Raw genomic sequence first — 18,131 nt, forward strand, 5'->3', positions numbered from 1 at the left:
CCTGGGCTTTTCTAGAGAAAGTAGCTAGTCTAATAAATAAATTGTAGTCATGAAGGAATTCCCTAGCTCCTCCCCTCAGAACAGTATCCACTGAATTTTAACATAAGTGACCTAAAAATACCACTTTAATTTTTTTTTTTTTTAAATGGGGGGTGGTGGCAAGGGGAGTGTTTTGTATACTTAACTGCTAGGACTTGGAGATTTAAAACTTCTATCACTCCTATAAGAAACTAAGCATGTCACTAGGTTGATCAAAACTAACAAACCTGGGATCACCCCTTGAAGGTCCCACCACAGTGCCTCCTTTCAGATGCTGAGCTGTCAGGGAGGTGTGAGGTCCGGAGAGGCCACCCTCCTTCCTGAAGCAGGCCCCGCAGTCTCATCAGGCTGCTGGCTCAGGCCCCTTGTGTTACTGAGTGGCCGTGGGTGAAAGAATCCACTCAAAAGGAGTCACACTTAAGATCTTTCAGCAAAAGACAACTCTGGAGCATATGGATAAGGCCTAAAAAATGTGGGTAGTTTTTTTTTTTTTTTTGTCTTGAAACTGTTCTGTGGGAATTATGAGCTGTTCTCTAGCCTATCTTGGTATTTTAAAAGCAAATAATAAATATATAACATAGCTAGAGATACTTTACAGTTGCAAAGCCCTTTCCCTCATGATCTCATTTGATATATTTATATTGACAAGTAGAAAATATGTTGATGTTTTTACTGGCATACAAATATTTTCACCTTAACAGTCTGCCAGGCAAGTTATTCTGAGATAGTTGCTCTGCCTGGACACTTGCCTAAAACAACTATCGCCATGAGGGCCTTCCATACTTGCTGTGTGAGTCATTACTACGAAGGTAATGGAACAAGGCTGAGAGTCTGAATGCAGGCCCCTAGGGTAGAGGGGTTCAGGACAGGGTTATGATTAAGGTCTTAGCAGTCAGGAAGAAAAAATGCATATAAACCCAGCGCTTTAAACAAAAGATGTCATTTTCTCAAACTCACTTATGCTATGCCATTTTCTTTAACCACTTGCTAGCTTCTCTGGCCCCCTGGCTTCTTTTTTTCTATGAGTCTTAGGGTAGACACTGCTTTACTGTTATGCACCAAGTCTTAGAGTCTGTGGTGAACCGTAATCCTTACCTGGCCCCACACAGTAAGCTTTAGAGGCCATTTCCTTTTACCAGCTTCTCCAAGCTGGTTTAAAATGCATTTCTGTAGCAGACTAGCTTTCTGACTTCAGCCAACTGTTGTGAATGTTCTTTCTCTCACCTGGAGGTTGCTGGACAAATAATCCTGAAATGCTCCTCCAGCATTCACATGTTATGAGTCTGTCATTTTACCAAAACACTTAAATTCTGGGAGGAGCAAAACCACTTTTTTTTTTTTTTTTTTTTTTTTTTTGAGACAGGGTCTCACTCTGTTGCCCAGTGCAGTGGCACAAATGACAGCTCACTGCATCCTTGAACTCATGGGCTCAAATGATCCTACTGTTTTGGTTTCCCAAGTAGCTGGGACTACCTGCACATACCACCGCTCCCAGCTAACTTTTAGAAAACTTTTTGAAGAGATAGGGTCTTGCTATGTTGCCCAGGCTAATCTTGAACTCCCGGATTCAAGCAGTCTTCCCACCTTGGCCTTCCAAAGTGCTGAGATTACAGGTATGAGCCACCACACCCAGCCCCTGTGAAACTTCTTACTGGGACACTTGATAACTCCAGTGATTTCTGATCTCTTTTCTGCTTTTTTGTTTTGTTTTGTTTCACTTTCCCATTTAAAATGTTTTTTATCCTGCAAAACTAGGAGCTTACTATGACCACTTGCACAAATGCTTTACAATCTCCATCTATATAGAGACTCATATACATATACCCACACACATATGTGCCTTGTCTTCTGCATGCTTTCTATGTGTGTCTTGCCTCACCATGATGGCAAGGGATGAGTCATTTCTGTCTCTTCCAACTTATACCACTTAGCACATAATCAGCCGAAAGCCAAAACAAACTCAAGCTCAACTCCCAGAAAGGATTTATTAAATACCTATATTCTTTTTTTTCCCTTTTTTTTTTTTTTTTTTTTTTGAGATGGAGTCTTACACTGTCACCCAGGCTGGAGTGCAGTGGCACGATCTCAGCTCACTGCAACCTCTGCCTCCCAGGTTTAAGCAATTCTCCTTGCCTCAGCCTCCCAAGTAACTGGGATTACAGGCATCTGCCACCACACCTAGCTAATTTTTTTGTATTTTTAATAGAGACAGGGTTTCACTGTGTCAGCCAGGCTGGTCTTGAACTCCTGGCCTTGTGATCTGCCTGCCTCGGCCTCCCAAAGTGCTGGGATTACAGGCGTGAGCCATTCATTGCACCTGGCCTAAATACCTATTTTCAATGGCATCATGGAGGAATGTAAGTTCACATACATTTTCAAGTGAAAGAAAAAAATGAAGCAAGTGGCATAGCTGAACTCAAGGAGCTATTGAAAAATAAATGTGTAACTTTGTATATTCCCATGGTTGGTGTTGGTCTTTCACTGGGCCAGGAGCAGAAGCCATCATTGCCTTTACCATTTGTCCACTTAGCGTATATCCCTGAAACTATCAGCTCCACAGGGCCAGGACCATTCTGTCTTGTCTATCTTTGGGTCACTAGCCCCCAGCACATTGCCTGGCATAGAGTCAGCGCTCAGTAAATAGTAGTTGAATGAATGAGACAAGTAAGTCACTTCGCTGTTATATGCTTCCCTCAGTTTTCACATTTACAAAATTGAAATAATAATAATAACTGCCCTACCCATCTCATAAGATTGGCAAGACAAACACCATTAGGTTTCGAACATTATCAAGTATCACACAAATGCATTTGACTACTCATCTATCTATTAACTACGTTGGCTTACATGGCAGGCCAGCCAGTGTCAAATGCTTCAGCTTCCCCTTCCGACACTTTTGTTTTTCTTTATGGCATAAGTACACAACTATTTGGTTCTCTCAGACTTATGAATGGCTGTGCTTCCCCAAAATATCAAAACTCAAGACTTGTTTAAAATTCTGGAAGACGCAAGTCTCAGGTTGGGAAATAGATGAGTTTAGAATCTACCAGAAAGAAAAAAAAAAGAGGGAGAAAGAGAAGATTCTAATGGTAAACACATGTTCTTATATGGTGAAACAACAAAGAAGAGCTCCCTCATGAGTTTTTAGCATTAGATGTTTAATGACCACACAGAGTCAAGGCACCACTCGGCATCCTCCAAATATTGTTCTCTAATAATGAATTTCACTAGCTCCCAAAAGAGGTACCCTAGGAGATGTGGGGAAAAAAAAATTAGTGGGGCTGGGCGCGGTGGCTCACGCCTATAATCCCAGCACTTTGGGAGCCTGAGGCAGGTGAATCATGAGGTCAGGAGTTCGAGACCAACCTGACCAATATGGTAAAACCCCGTCTCTACTAAAAATACAGAAATTAGCTGGAGTGGTGGCATGCATCTATAGTCCCAGCTACTCAAGAGGCTGAGGCAGAAGAATTGCTTGAACTCAGGAGGCGGATGTTGCAATAAGCCGAGATTGCGCCACTGTACTCCAGCCTAGGCGACAGAGCGAGACTCCTCTCAAAAAAAAAAATAGCATTCTGAAATACCATGTTACTTTATGTAAATATGCCCATACCCAGCCTCCTGTTCTTGGCTGAAGCAGCCATGTGACTGGTGTCACCATGGAGGCGGGGGTCACATCACAAAGCAGTTTCCTTTGGAGATTTATAACACTGTCCCTGGTACCAAACCCACTGAAGTGCTTAGGCCATGACTGGCATCTAGTCAGGATCATGAGAAATTACAATGTACTGCAAGGCACAGAAAACTAGAAAAGATAAATGCAATATATGGAAAACTGTCTAATGCTTTTTGAATTTTTTTCATTACTTCATTTACATATAATTCAATAAAGACAGCTGCTTGCCAAATACTTCTCCAACTGCACTTCACAAGGCAAGGTAAACATTACTATTCTTATTTTTTCCAGAGGAGTAATCTGAGACTAAAAGAGGTTAAATAAGTTGGCATGACTTAAGTCCAAGTATGCTGACCCTAGCTAAAGCCCTGCCATGCACTTTGCACTACTGCTCGCTACTCACACTTGATTCTAGTCTGGAAGCACGAGGTCATCTGAAAGAGTAATTATTTTCATAGAAAACAGTGAGGGAAGCTCTTTCCACTGTAGTGGCCATGTTTCTGGCTGCCCCATTTCATGCCCAGTCTGGTGGTCTTTGCAGTGGGTGCCTGGTAGTTTCCTGACCAATGCTTCCAGACATGAGAGAGATGGCCTGTGGAACCACATCTTCCATACTTGCAACTTTTTTGTTTGATTGTTTACCAAAATGACCCTGACTTCCTATCAACCAAATACTCAAACATAGAGAGAATCCAAAATTTTGAGCCCCATGTTACCTGGATTTCATCCCCAGTGATCATTTCCCAGGAACCATAGTGACCTTTCTCCTGTCGGAAGAATTGCACAGCTTCTAAAAAGGCTTGGGCTTCAAATGTCATCTGCTTCATGTAATCTAAAGAAAAGAAGGAAGGACATTCAGCAAGGTAAAAACACTCTACATTTCCCCATAGCTCCTCAAGTGTGATGGCTCAGAGACCTAGCATTATCTGAAAATGACAAGGCATGGAATTATGAGACACAGAGAAAGTTAAGCAAGTACTGAATTCAAAGTTAATTTGCAGGTGTACATCACATTACTTGTTCATAGTCCTAGCTGATACATTCTATCAGTTACTGAGTATACTGGTTAGGACTAGAAGGAGGCCCATCTCCCTTACTGTCTCTTATATATGCTTCCCTATCCACCCGCAGGCACCCAGCGACTTTACGCTACCAGCTGTGACACAGGCTGCCCCTTAACAGTGCCTCTTGTGTTCAAAGTATCTCCTTCCAGTTTCCCAACAAAACAATTTCTCTGTGACTCGGTATCAGCTTTCAATACAATATGCATCAACACAACATGGAAATGTATGCAAATGAAAATAGTAATTGCTAACACATACAAAGCAGGATAATGTTCATCTAAGCACTTTACAGATTTCATTGAGACCTCACAAAAACCCTCCAGGAGAGTACTATTATCCTCATTTTACAGATGAGGAGACTGAGGCACAGAAAGATGAATTAATTGCCTAGATCATATAGCTAGTGAGTGGCACAGCCCAGGTGTGAAAGGTGGTCTGACCTCAGAGCTTGCCTCTAACCATGATACTATATTGTCTCACATACTAGTTTTATGGGTTTGCCCTTCTAAACATACTGGATTTTAAATGGTGTCCTATCTGAGAGGTACTGTCCTACCACAATGAATGAATATCTAATGGTGGAACTTAAGGTGTGGTAGAGGGAGCTGGGGCTGAACAGCCTTCTCAGAGTTCCATAAGTCATGCTAGGCATGCAGTGTCTTCATTTCCAGCACATAAGATTGGCTCTTGGGGGACACAATGATAACAAAATTATAGAAATCTTCGTGGGGAAATGAACTTCAGAAATAATCTAATCGAAAACAAATAATCGAGCCTTAGAAAGGGGAAATAAAATGGGCAAAGTGAAGTGAGTGAAAAGGCCAAGTTCCCTGACTCTCCTCCTATAAGGCACAAAGCTCTCCTGCCAGTAGCACATTTATAGAGCAACATTAGATTAGTGATTTGGAGGCGGCTGACTTGGGAGGTGAGGAGGAACCATCACAGTTTTAGACAGTGGGATTATTCAGTAAAAGACTAAATTGTTGATATGGGGAACTAAGCAGAACTAAAAGAGGATCAATCTGCTCTCAAAGGTAACAATCAATTAATAGGTGGTAGATGACTCATTTGAGATTGGCTTACTAGATCACAAACCTCAGGAACTGAGAAAAGAGAAAACAATTCAAAGCTTAACCTCTACAAGAGCTCAAGAAAATTATTCACAGTGAGGATACCATGAAGTCCATCTGAAGTTCCATTTTAAAAAATGTGAAACAGTGGCCAGGCATGGTGGTGGCTCACACCTGTAATTCCAACACTTTAGGAGGCCAAGGACAGATGATCACTTGATGCCAGGATTTCAAGACAAGCCTGCGCAACATAGTGAGACCACATGTCTACAAAAAAAATTAGCTGATCACGGTGGCACATGCCCATAGTCCCAGCCACTCAGGAGGCTGAGGCAGGAGGATCACTTGAACCCAGGAGTTTGAGGCTGCAGTGAGCTATGATTGCACAATTGCACCCTACCCAGGGCAATAGAGACCCTGTCTCAAAAAAAAAAAAAAAAAGAGAAGAAAAGAATGTGGAACAGTAACTGACATTTCTAATAGTAACATAGAGATTTGGTCAAAATCTAAATTAAGTTTTGAAAAAAAAGCATGTTGCAAGAATCTTTTTTTTTTTTTTTTTTTTAATTTTTTCCCCATCCCATGTGCTTTTCTTTTCTTTTTTCTTTTTCTTTTTTTTAAAATTATACTTTAAGTACTAGGGTACATGTGCACAACATGCATGTTTGTTACATAGGTATACATGTGCCATGCTGGTTTGCTGCACCCATTAATTCATCATTTACATTAGGTATTTCTCCTAATGCTATCCCTCCCCCTGCCCCTCACCCAATGACAGGTCCCCATGTGTGACATTCCCCACCCTGTGTCCAAGTGTTCTCATTGTTCAATTCCCATCTATGAGTGAGAACATGCAGTGTTTGGTTTTCTGTCCTTGTGTTTGCTCAGAATGATGGTTTCCAGCTTCATCCATGTCCCTGCAAAGGACATGAACTCATCCTTTCTTATGGCTGCATAGTATTCCATGGTGTAGATGTGCCACATTTTCTTAATCCAGTCTATCATTGATGGACATTTGGGTTGGTTCCAAGTCTTTGCTATTGTGAATAGTGCCACAATAAACATATCTGTGCATGTGTCTTTATAGTAACATGATTTATAATCTTTTGGGTATATACCCAGTAATGGGATCACTGCGTAAAATGGTATTTCTAGTGCTAGATCCTTGAGGAATCACCACACTGTCTTTCACAATGGTTGACTAGTTTACACTCCCAACAACCGTGTAAGAGCATTCCTATTTCTCCACATCCTCTCCAGCACCTGTTGTTTCCTAACTTTTAGTGATCGCCATTCTAACTGGTATGAGATGGTATCTCATTGTGATTGTGATTGCATTTCTCTGATGACCGGTGATGAGCATTTTTTCATGTGTCTGTTGGCTGTATAAATGTCTTCTTTTGAGAAGTGTCTGTTCATATCCTTTGCCTACTTTTTGATGGGGTTGTTTTTTTCTCGTAAATTAGTTTAAGTTCTTTGTAGATTCTGGATATTAGCCCTTTGTCAGATGGGTAGATTGCAAAAATTTTCTCCCATTCTGTAGGTTGCCTGTTCCCTCTGATGGTGGTTTCTTTTGCTGTGCAGAAACTCTTTAGTTTAATTAGAACTAAACCATTTGTCTATTTTGACTTTTGTTGCCATTGCTTTTGGTGTTTTAGTCATGAAGTTTTTGTCCTGAATAGTATTGCCTATGTTTTCTTCTAGGGTTTTTATGATTTTAGGTCTAACATTAAAGTCTTTAATCCATATTGAATTAATTTTTGTATAAGGTGTAAGGAAGGGATCCAGTTTCAGTTTTCTACATATGGCTAGTCAGTTTTCCCAGCACCATTTATTAAATAGGGAATCTTTTCCCCATTTCTTGTTTTTGTCAGGTTTGCCAAAGCTAAGACGGTTATAGATGTGTGGTGTTATTTCCTGAGGCATCTGTTATGTTCCATTGGTCTATATCTCTGTTTTGGTACCAGTACCATGCTGTTTTGGTTACTGTAGCCTTGTAGTATAGTTTCAAGTCAGGTAGCATGATGCCTCCAGCTTTGTTCTTTTTGCTTAGGATTGTTTTGGCAATGCGGGCTCGTTTTTGGTTCATATGAACTTTAAAGTAGTTTCTTTTCCAATTCTGTGAAGAAAGTTATTGGTAGCATGATGGAGAAGGCATTGAATCTATAAATTACCTTGGGCAGTATGGCCATTTTCATGATATTGATTCTTCCTATCCATGAGCATGGGATGTTCTTCCATTTGTTTGTGTCCTCCTTTATTTCATTGAGCAGTGGTTTGTAGTTCTCCTTAAAGAGGTCCTTCACATCCCTTGTAAGTTGGATTCCTAGGTATTTTATTTTCTTTGTAGCAATTGTGAATGGGAGTTCACTCATGATTTGGCTCTCTGTTTGTCTGTTATTAGTGTATAGGAATGCTTGTGATTTTTGCACATTGATTTTGTATCCTGAGACTTTGCTGAAGTTGCTTATCAGCTTAAGGAGATTTTGGGCTGAGACGATGGGGTTTTCTAAATATACAATCATGTCATCTGCAAACAGGGACAATTTGACTTCCTCTTTTCCTAATTGAATACCCTTTATTTCTTTCTCTTGCCTGATTGCCCTGGCCAGAACTTCCAACACTATGTTGAATAGGAGTGGTGAGAGAGGGCATCCCTGTCTTGTGTCAGTTTTCAAAGGGAAGGCTTCCAGTTTTTGCCCATTCAGTATGATATTGGCTGTGGGTTTGTCATAAATATCTCTAATTATTTTGAGATATGAAGAATCAAGTTTTTAAATCGAAGTATTTTTTCCTTGTTATTTTTCTTGACTTGGCAAGTGATTTAATGTTTAATCTTAGAGGTTTGCAAAACAAAAATTAAAGTCTTGCTATAAAATTGACAATACCATTGGCAGCGTTCTCCCCACAAGGGGATTGTGATATGGGGCTTAGTACACTGGGAGGGACTTTACCAACTGAGATGGAAACTGTAATTACTACATTGGGATTCAAGACTGACTCATGTGCTCTTATTTTTAACAGCTGTTTTCATTTCCAACCTAAGAAAACAAAGAGATGGAAGAAAATATGGTACTGTGTCTGGACGAAGTGAGTATGGCCAGATCCACAAGCCAGGGAATGAACTTTTAAATTCTTCACGTCCTTATAAGAAGCATAAATTTACATATTTCCTCCTCTACTGACCTCAGTAACTGCAGAAGGCACTTGAAATCTTGTCCATCACCTTCTGTATCTATATCAATGCAAACAATGACACTCCCACTGATGGTTGCATTTTCAAAGATCTTTGGAAAAAGTAACTGAAGAAATGGAATTTGGAGATGTGGATGTCGACAGAAGTCAAAGAAGGAACCAGAAGGAGAGCTCGAATGTAATAGTGGTGGAAGTGAGATACCTTAATACAGAAGAGAAGAAAAGTATTAATAATCAAATGAGCCACAAGAGAAATTATAGTCATCTAACAAGGAAGCCTCAGAGAATGAGGGCCTGGATCTGAATTCTGGACTCTACCATTCAGGCAGACTTAAATTAGATTTTAAATACTTCCTTTCCATAAAGGAAGAAAGATCTAACCTACTGATTCATCATTGTATTTTCAGCTAGTAAACTGTTAAATTAATATATGTAAAACTTTTAGAACAAATCTGCCACATAGTAAGTTGCTTTATATACATTTGTTCTTAAGATTATAAGCACAGGTCAATAGCAACTAAAAGATCATTAAGCAAATAAACGACAAAGGTTTGCTTTGTAAAAGATAACACTGTACTGCAATGGTAATATAAACTTCATTTTTTCTAAGTTGTTTGCAAAGGCATTGCTGAACTCAGTCAGAATGTACAGGTGTTCAAGAGAAACCAGATTAGCAGTTATTTGATGAACTTCCTGCCACAGATCTCATGTGAACAAATTCCAGGTTCACCATCACCTACTCTCCTGCCAATAAGCAAATTGAGAATTTTGTTCCGTGGTGCTCAGAATCAACAATGGTTTTTGTCTTTTAAGCAGTCTCCTGGCAAGCCAACTTAGAAACAAATGGCAGCTATCAGCCCAAACTCTACTCTTCCAGCATGCTATAATTATGAGAAAGCCTGAGGAGATAGAAGTGCTGGGGAGTAACTTAGACATCACTACATTCAGCTCTCTCATTTAATGGATGAGGAAACTGGAAAAAGAAATGGTTAATTTCCTAGCTGAAGGTCACACAGCTGGTCAGAAGCAGAGCCAAAAGTTGAAAAACTGGCTCTGGCATGTTGTAAGTGGCCCTGGCATTCATGCTAATTTAAATAACAGACTATGAGAGTTGGAAGTAATCTTCAAGGTCACCTACCCCAAGCTCTCATTCCATGTTGGGATCCTTCAGAATCCCAGACATACACTCGTTTGGCTCCAGCTTGATTATTTCCAGTGACAGGAAGCTCACAATTTAATGAAAATAGTTCTTTCCATCACTGAACTGCTCCAAAATTTCCTTCTATTGAGCCAAAGTCTGTTTCCACGGACTCTCTCTCCCATTAATCTCATTTCTCCCTTTCAGAGCAAAATAGACAAGTTTACTCTTCTTTCATATGGTAACCCGAGAAAAAAACAGTAATCAGCTGAATATCCTTATTTCTCTTCAACTGTTCTTTAAACAGCATATCTTTTGAATCTTTTTAATTTGACCTTCCCTTTTCCTTCTTTCCCTCAGTGATCCGTTCGAATATATCTATATCTTCCTTAAAGTTGGCCCCTACAACTGAATACAATAGACAGCGTATTGTCTGACTGGTGCAAATTATACAAAGTCAAAGGATACTTTTTTTTTCTTATCTCTAACCTCTTTTTTAATACAACCATATCACACTGTTGACTCCTGTCTTTCTTGAGTTTTTCATATAAAACTCTTGCCAATATAAACCTCTCCTAGCCTGTATTTCTGCTTTTGACTTTGAAGGACAGATTTTTAACATTATCCCTATTACATTACAACTTACTGTGATCAGCCCAAAGCCCCGAACCTGCTGAAATCATTTAAAAACTGTGATTCTGTCCCCTGACTCTCTTATACCACAGTATCATTTGAAAACCTGGTAAGTTTGCCTTCTATGTTTCTGGCCAACTCATTGATAAAACAACATTCACCAGATAGAAAACATTCACCAGATCAGGAGTGAGGAAAGAGCCCTGGGAAACGATAAGCATTTGGGGAGATACAGGGGAGACACATTTTGGCCATGCATTCAACAATCACATCTTCATGACCAAGAACTGTCTAGGAACGCACTATTCTCTTTAGTCTCTCCCTACTTCCTCATTCATGCAGCTGCATGGAAAACTCATATTTGGTAGACATGATTAAGGATTCTGCAAGGAAAGGAAAACTTCTCTAGGCCTCTTGGGGACAGTTATTCATGGGGCCAGCCAGAGAGGAGCTGCTTTTGTTTTTTTTCCAGTTAAACAGATTTATAACACATCTGAATCAACTGAAACACCAAAGCTCCAGGGCCTGTGGAGTCATTCTAGATTCTGACTCTGGCTGCGGTGTTGGGAGTCCCGGACTCAGGCTGGGTTTGGAAGCTGCTTTGTTATTTTATTTCATCAGTAAACTGTGCCAAGCCCTGTTAGCTGATTTGCTGGGTGATTTGTGAAAGTTATGTAACAGCATTACTCACTATGCTGCTATGGGGCTCATCTCACTAAGTTACACTTCTGAACTGTCTTTCACTTCAGGTCAGATGTCATCTTTCCTATGGGAGATGCAGTGAGGCTGTGTGCCCCAGTTTCTTTCTAGAACAAAGAACGGGAACAGGGGAAGGTAATCAACATTTATTGAGTCCCTACCATGAAGCATGGACCATGTGAGATGCTTACACACACACAGTCTCATATAATCCTTCCAACAGTCCCATCAGGCAGGAATTAATATCCTCACTTTACAGAAGACAAGAAAATGGAGTTTTGGGAAGGCTAAATAGTTTCTTTAAGCTAGCATGTGGTTAAGCAATGGCCACTTACCTCTGAAGTCCTGTTATAACATTTTATCATGTAATTTTTAAAAAACTTTTTATTTTGAGATAATTTTAGATTACCTCAAATAAGATCTCAAATTTGAGATTATCTCAAATTATTAGTTCTTATTTTTCACATGCTGTTATAAGAAATAATATAGAGATATCCTATATACACCCTTCACTCGGGTTTCCCAAAAGGGAGCATCTTGCAACCCTATAGTACAATATACCACAACCATGAAATTGACATTGTTGCAGTCCAACATTTTTATTCAGATTTCACCAGTTTTACATGCACTCCTGTGTGTGTGTGTGTGTGTGTGTGTGTGTGTGTGTTGTTCCATTTAATTTTTTTTTTTTTTTGAGACATAGTTTCACTCCTGTTGCTCAGGCTGGAGTGCAATGGCACAATCTTGGTTCACTGCAACCTCTGCCTCCTGGGTTCAAGTGATTATCCTGCCTCAGCCTCCTGAGTAGCTGGGACTACAGGTGCCCACCACCACGTCTGGCTAATTTTTGTATTTTTTAGTATAGACGAGGTTTTGCCATGTTGGCCAGGCTGATCTCGATCTCCTGACCTTAGGTGATCCACCCACCTTGGCCTCCTAAAGTTCTGGGATTACAGACATAAGCCACCACGCCTGGCCTGTCCTATTTAATTTTAAAGTTATTTTAAAAGAGACTTTCCTTATCAAAGTTTAGAATAATATAATTCTAGAGTTTGATCATAGATTAGAGATCACTGAGTCCAAATCTTTCATTTTACAAATGAACAGACTGAGGGCCACATGGAGTGTGATATGGCATTACTAAAAATAAAACAAGACAAAACTTCCCTGGAATTAACAACGAATGGTGCTCATTCTAATGAAATGGTAATAAAAGTTTAAATTTTTATTTAAAAACGCATTTATACATGACCAGCCTAAGCAAATGCTTATCACCATATTATAAATGATAATTCTTATGGGAACCAGCCCCATTACTTAGAAGAAATTGGTAAATTATTAGAGCTCTCTCAATTATATTTTATAAACTATAATACTAAAATATTAATCTACTAACCAAACCATATCTGTGTTAGTGGACACAGCCCTATCAGGAGAGGAGGAATATGTCAAGAAAAAATGTATACCCCATGGAGATCCAGGGACCCAAGCATGAGTTACAGTGGTGTTGCTCTAGTTGAAAGTATAAAAATACAAGAACTCACCCTGAGAATATAAAACACTTCTCAAACAAATGGAAGAAAGGTATTTCTAGTAAAGACATTGTTCTGAGATAAAGTTTTGGCCACAAAGAAAAATACTGCCTGCCTTGTCCCGCTAAAGGCAGTCCATCTCTTGAATTATTGACTTGTCAATAAATATTAAAAGACTATTTGTCAACAGTGAAAAGGAAGTGGTGACTACTAGAACGAGTGAAGACAGACTAACCTCATTTCCTTCAGATAGACATACTAGATTGGTAGATTAGAAGGCTGTTGGAGACATCTTGTAACTAGGCAACTATAACATCTTGCATGATTTTGATTTGCACAGTAAAGAAATTTAGATTGGCTGATGATGCAAATAGACACAATCAAATAGTTAAAACCACCCAAACGATGGGTGCTGGGTAAAGGGCTGAGGTTATTGACATCCTAGAGGGAAATCTCCAGGGCATTGCCTTAAAACATGTTCAATCACTCAGAAAAGAGTATGAGTGTGTGTGTGTGTGTGTGTGTGTGTGTGTTATAGTTATGAAATTTTATTTACCAACTACATATGAGGCACTGAGTTAGGCTCTGAGGATACAAAGCTGAAAAAATATGGCTTTTAACTTCAAGTTCTTCACAGTTTAATGGATGACAGAATCAGGATTGTACATCCAAAATGAAGTACAATATGGATAAATGGATCTTGCACTTAAGTCCAAAAACACATCCACAGAAGTAAACAATATGTGCCTGGTACAGAGTAGGCATGAAATAAAAAATTGGTGAATCAATTGAATGAATAAAGGTACCAAGTTTGAAGAAAAAACCCCAAACCCTGAGGTTTCATTTCGTTGCAAGCTCGGTGCAAGTCAGTCAGGGGTGTGATACAATTGTCCACAAAGCATGTAAGGTTGAGCCTCAGAAATGTTAACTATAACAGGGACAAGAATGGTCACATATGTATTCTGAGATATGCTCCTCTGAGCTCATCATTCCATGGCTCCAGCTCATGCTGGACACCAGAATATTTTACAAACATTTTTTAAAATAAAGAAAAAAGTAGAGTACTTCTGAAGAAGACCGAGTGAATGAGGAATCTCACAGCCTTGGAAAGAAAAAACCTAGAAGGAAGAGATCTTTATCTATATGAAGATCTTCAGTGGAACAGAGGACTGGATTCATTTCATGGAGATTCAGATACTAAAGCCAGGATTGTGTCATCTACAGTGTGGCAGATTTTGACTCAATATAAGGAGCAAATTTCTAACATATGGGCTTATCTTAAAGTCAAATAGGCTCCAACAGGATGTCAAAAGTTCCCCTAGAGAGGAAGTACTCCATCTGGGCTGAGTTACCTTGTAATAGGTGCACAGATTTGCTCAAATCTCTATTATATAGTCTCATGGCACCATGTGCCTCCCCACCACCGTACTTACAGCAGTTATAATATTACAGTTATTAGTGTAATCATGTGAGATATGTCTTTCCCTGAGACTGTAAACTCCAAGAGGATAGGGTGCTGCCATTCGTATTCACCCCTGCATCCCTACTCCCTAGTACATAGTACTTATTAAGTGTTCAAAGAAGGGAAGAAAGGAGGGAACGTGGGAGGAAAAGAAAGAGATTAAAACACTAGAGTGGGTTCTCTAGTGTTTTAATCTCCTGTCTCTAGTGTGTTAATCTCCTATAAAGTTCCTTTGAATTTGAAATTTCATGGTTACAAACAAACCCAGGTTGTAAATGATTCATATTGTCTCAAGGACTGCCTTCCCTACTGTTGTAAAGAGATACTGAAGGGAACTGATGTACTCTACCCCAATGCTTCTCAGATTTTGGTGAGCATCAACATCGCCTAGCAGTCTTGCTAAAACAGATAACTGGGTCCCACTCCCAGAGTTTCTGATTCAATAGGTCAGTGGCAGGGCCCAAGAATTTGCATTTCTAAGAAGCTCCTGAGGTGATGCTGATGCTACAGGTCCAGGAACACACTTTGAAAACCACTCCTCTACCCAGCATTAGGAGAGTGGTTCTCAAACATCAGAATTACTTGTGGTAAGGCCAGGCCTGGTATCTCACACCTGTAATCCCAGCACTTTGGGAGGCCGAGGCAGGCGGATTACCTGAGGTCAGGAGTTTGAGACCAGCCTGGTCAACATGGTGAAACCCTGTCTCTACTAAAAATACAAAACTAGCCATGTGTGGTGGCGGGCGCCTGTAATCCTAGCTACTCTGGAAGCTGAGGCAGGAGAATCACTTGAACCCGGGAGGCAGAGGTTGCAGTGAGCCGAGATGGTGCCATTGCACGATCACGCCATTGCAGCTGGGTGACAAGAGCAAAACTCTGTCTCAAAAAAAAAAAAAAAAAAAAAAAAAATCCATTCTTGGTTTTGCCATAGGCATTCTGATTCAGCAGGCCTAGAATTGGATCCAGGAATCTGTATTTAAACAAGCTCTTCAGGTAATTCTGTTGCAAGTGATTTACAAACCACATTTGAGAAAAAAATAAAATTACACAGAAGCGAAGGTGATAGTAGAAGACTATGGCTCTTGAATGCTTAGCGTCTTGATGACCTTGTTCCCTCTTTAGCAGGTTACAAAAGGTCTACTCTGTCAACTGTTCACCCACTTAACACAAATGAACCCTTGTACTTAGTCAAAGTGATGGTTAAAAATAGTACCACAATGAAGCTTTATCAAAAAATATGTGGATGAGGAATCAACACTTCAGGTGTGTTCATGAGGACGCCATTCCAAACAACTAGAACTCTACCCATGGTGGAACCCCTCCTCCTCCTTCGGAAGCAGTCATCACTGCCTGGATGTAAATCCCCAGGTGTAACCCTAATTGATCTCATATTCTCTTTTCTGGCACTCAGTGGATATGTGGATTATAGCTTGTCTGTGATAGCTTTCTTTCCCTAGCATGAATGATCTGTTTCTTTACCGTAAGTTTTTTTTCAAAGGCTTAGATATGAAAATGACCCACACTCCAGTCTCTTCTAAAAAGTATGGATGGTGTCATCAGACACCACCCCCTCAAAAAAAAGAAGAGAATATTTGCATCTTTCCAAATACCATCAAAATACTCTGTGCCCTGAAGTTGTGATTCATTGAACATGCTTTCCATACGCCTGAAAGAGTTAATCTATCACCCCATGTGCCATAGCCACCAGAGCAAAGTCAGGCCAAGAGAACCATGACACAATCAATTATTTCCTATCTTCCCTGGACAAATCTATATGGCTTTGTATGGGAAGATTTGTATCCTGAGACAGTGAGTGCAAAACTATCTCCCAATCCCTTGATAATTATTTGTGGAGATGCTGCTGAGATGATCTCCGGAGAAAAAAATTACACCCCAAAACCTAAGCAAAACAAATGAAAACCATCTAATTCCCTCTTTAAAAATGTGAATTTGAAAAAGTGCCCACCATATAATGTTTTACAGGCAGCTGTGGCCATTACACACCCGGGTTATCTTTCAGCTCAGACCACAGAAACTGGGTCATGTGCCTCTCCGTGACGTTGTGGGCATCTGTGTGGCTTATTCTCTGCTGGCAAGTTTACCACACAACTTAGATATGATTTAAAGCAAGCTTGAGTGTTCAAACAAATAGGGAAGATGCTTCTTGAGTCACAACTTGTCCTTCATTTTTGATGACACGCTCTCTTATTTCTGGAAATGGCTGTTGGCAAATGGGTCTTGGTATAATTTGTCACTGTAGCGCATAAAAATACCAGGGACATTCTGTCTGACTGATTCTATGGATTACCTTCATCTTGTGAAATCAGAACGCCTTAGCCTTACCAACATCTGTGAGAGCACGCCTTCTACAAGTAAAGGCAGACAGTAAAATAACTTGACTAGCTTTACATGAGAGAACAAATCACTGGCATTAATTGGCATCACTCATCATATCCTGGCCTAACACACCTACAGAGTGTAGCACTGGCTGATGATGCTATCTGGGAATATTCTACTCATCATCATTACCAATGATTAATAACAGCATCAACCTTGAACTTGTCAGAGGCTTTTACAGTTTACAACATTTCATTTGATTCTCACTGCAATCTCATGAGACAGGTAAGCCAGATGTAATCATTTCTGATAGAAAATGGAAAAAACTGAAATTGAAGAAGTTTATGTCATCGCCCAAGATCATATGAATAAATAACTCATTTTATCAGGTTGGAAAATAAGAATAAAAATAATAAGCACAATATAAATTTCTAGTCCCATGCAGATTCAGCTCCAAAAAGGAGCTAACCTTACCTAAAACTTTTAACTACTACATTTTACCCTCATCTAGGACAATACATCTCAGTTTCATTATTTGTAACCTTTTTCCAAACACCTAAGAAATTAAACTGACCCATGATCCATTTTCTTCCTAAGAAGGAGGGATGGCAGCCACAGACTCCTGCAAACCCACCACCCCGCCCTGATCAGAAAGGTGAGAACATTGGCTAATTTCATGGCCCTCTCCTTAGATTTGGAGGGGTGGTATATAATTTAGTCCTTTTACAGACCAGATCATTTTTTTTTAAAAAAAATAGAACTTCAGTAGTCATGTACCAATAAAGATAATGTCTACATTCCTGACCTATTACAAGAAGCAGCAGTACCGCCAACAGAGTTCTCTTTAATTTCTGGGTTATCTGAGCCCACAGTGTGTACCAATTTTGAATAATTGCTTTAAGCCAAAAGACACTAGGAAAGCATTTTCCCACTGGGGTGGCCAAAGGCCTGGGACCCTGTGCATCATCAGCATGAGTTGTCTCACTAACGGATCCATTTAACACAGCTTTACACTTAGGGTAAATAGGTGATTTCACTGTGAAAACTCTAAGCATTTACAACTATTTTCAGTAAAGTTCAAGGAGCATCTTGTTTAATAACGCAGCTAGAAACAAGCTTAAACAAGATAAGATGGGATTACTGAATGGAATATTATGCAGTCACTAACATATTTTTTTCTTTTCCACAAATTAAAATAATAATTATGATGATATTATGGAGAAGTCATTTGGGGATAACTTTAATTGCCAAAAGCAGATTATAGGCCAAGTATGATGGCTCAGGCC

At 39.8% G+C, this 18,131-nt stretch overlaps 1 protein-coding gene across 1 annotated transcript in view; it reads right to left on the reverse strand.

Moving 5' to 3' along the window:
* The window catches only part of NIBAN1 (niban apoptosis regulator 1), a 173,098-nt gene that overhangs the window by 34,492 nt on the left and 120,475 nt on the right, over positions 1-18,131 (reverse strand). The window contains exon 6 of the mRNA XM_015121955.3: positions 4,432-4,547. Within this exon, the coding sequence (XP_014977441.3) occupies positions 4,432-4,547 (116 nt within the window). The remainder of the gene's footprint in view (positions 1-4,431; positions 4,548-18,131) is intronic.

Source organism: Macaca mulatta, chromosome 1 (assembly GCF_049350105.2).
Source record: "Macaca mulatta isolate MMU2019108-1 chromosome 1, T2T-MMU8v2.0, whole genome shotgun sequence".
Taxonomy (NCBI): Eukaryota; Metazoa; Chordata; class Mammalia; order Primates; family Cercopithecidae; genus Macaca; species Macaca mulatta.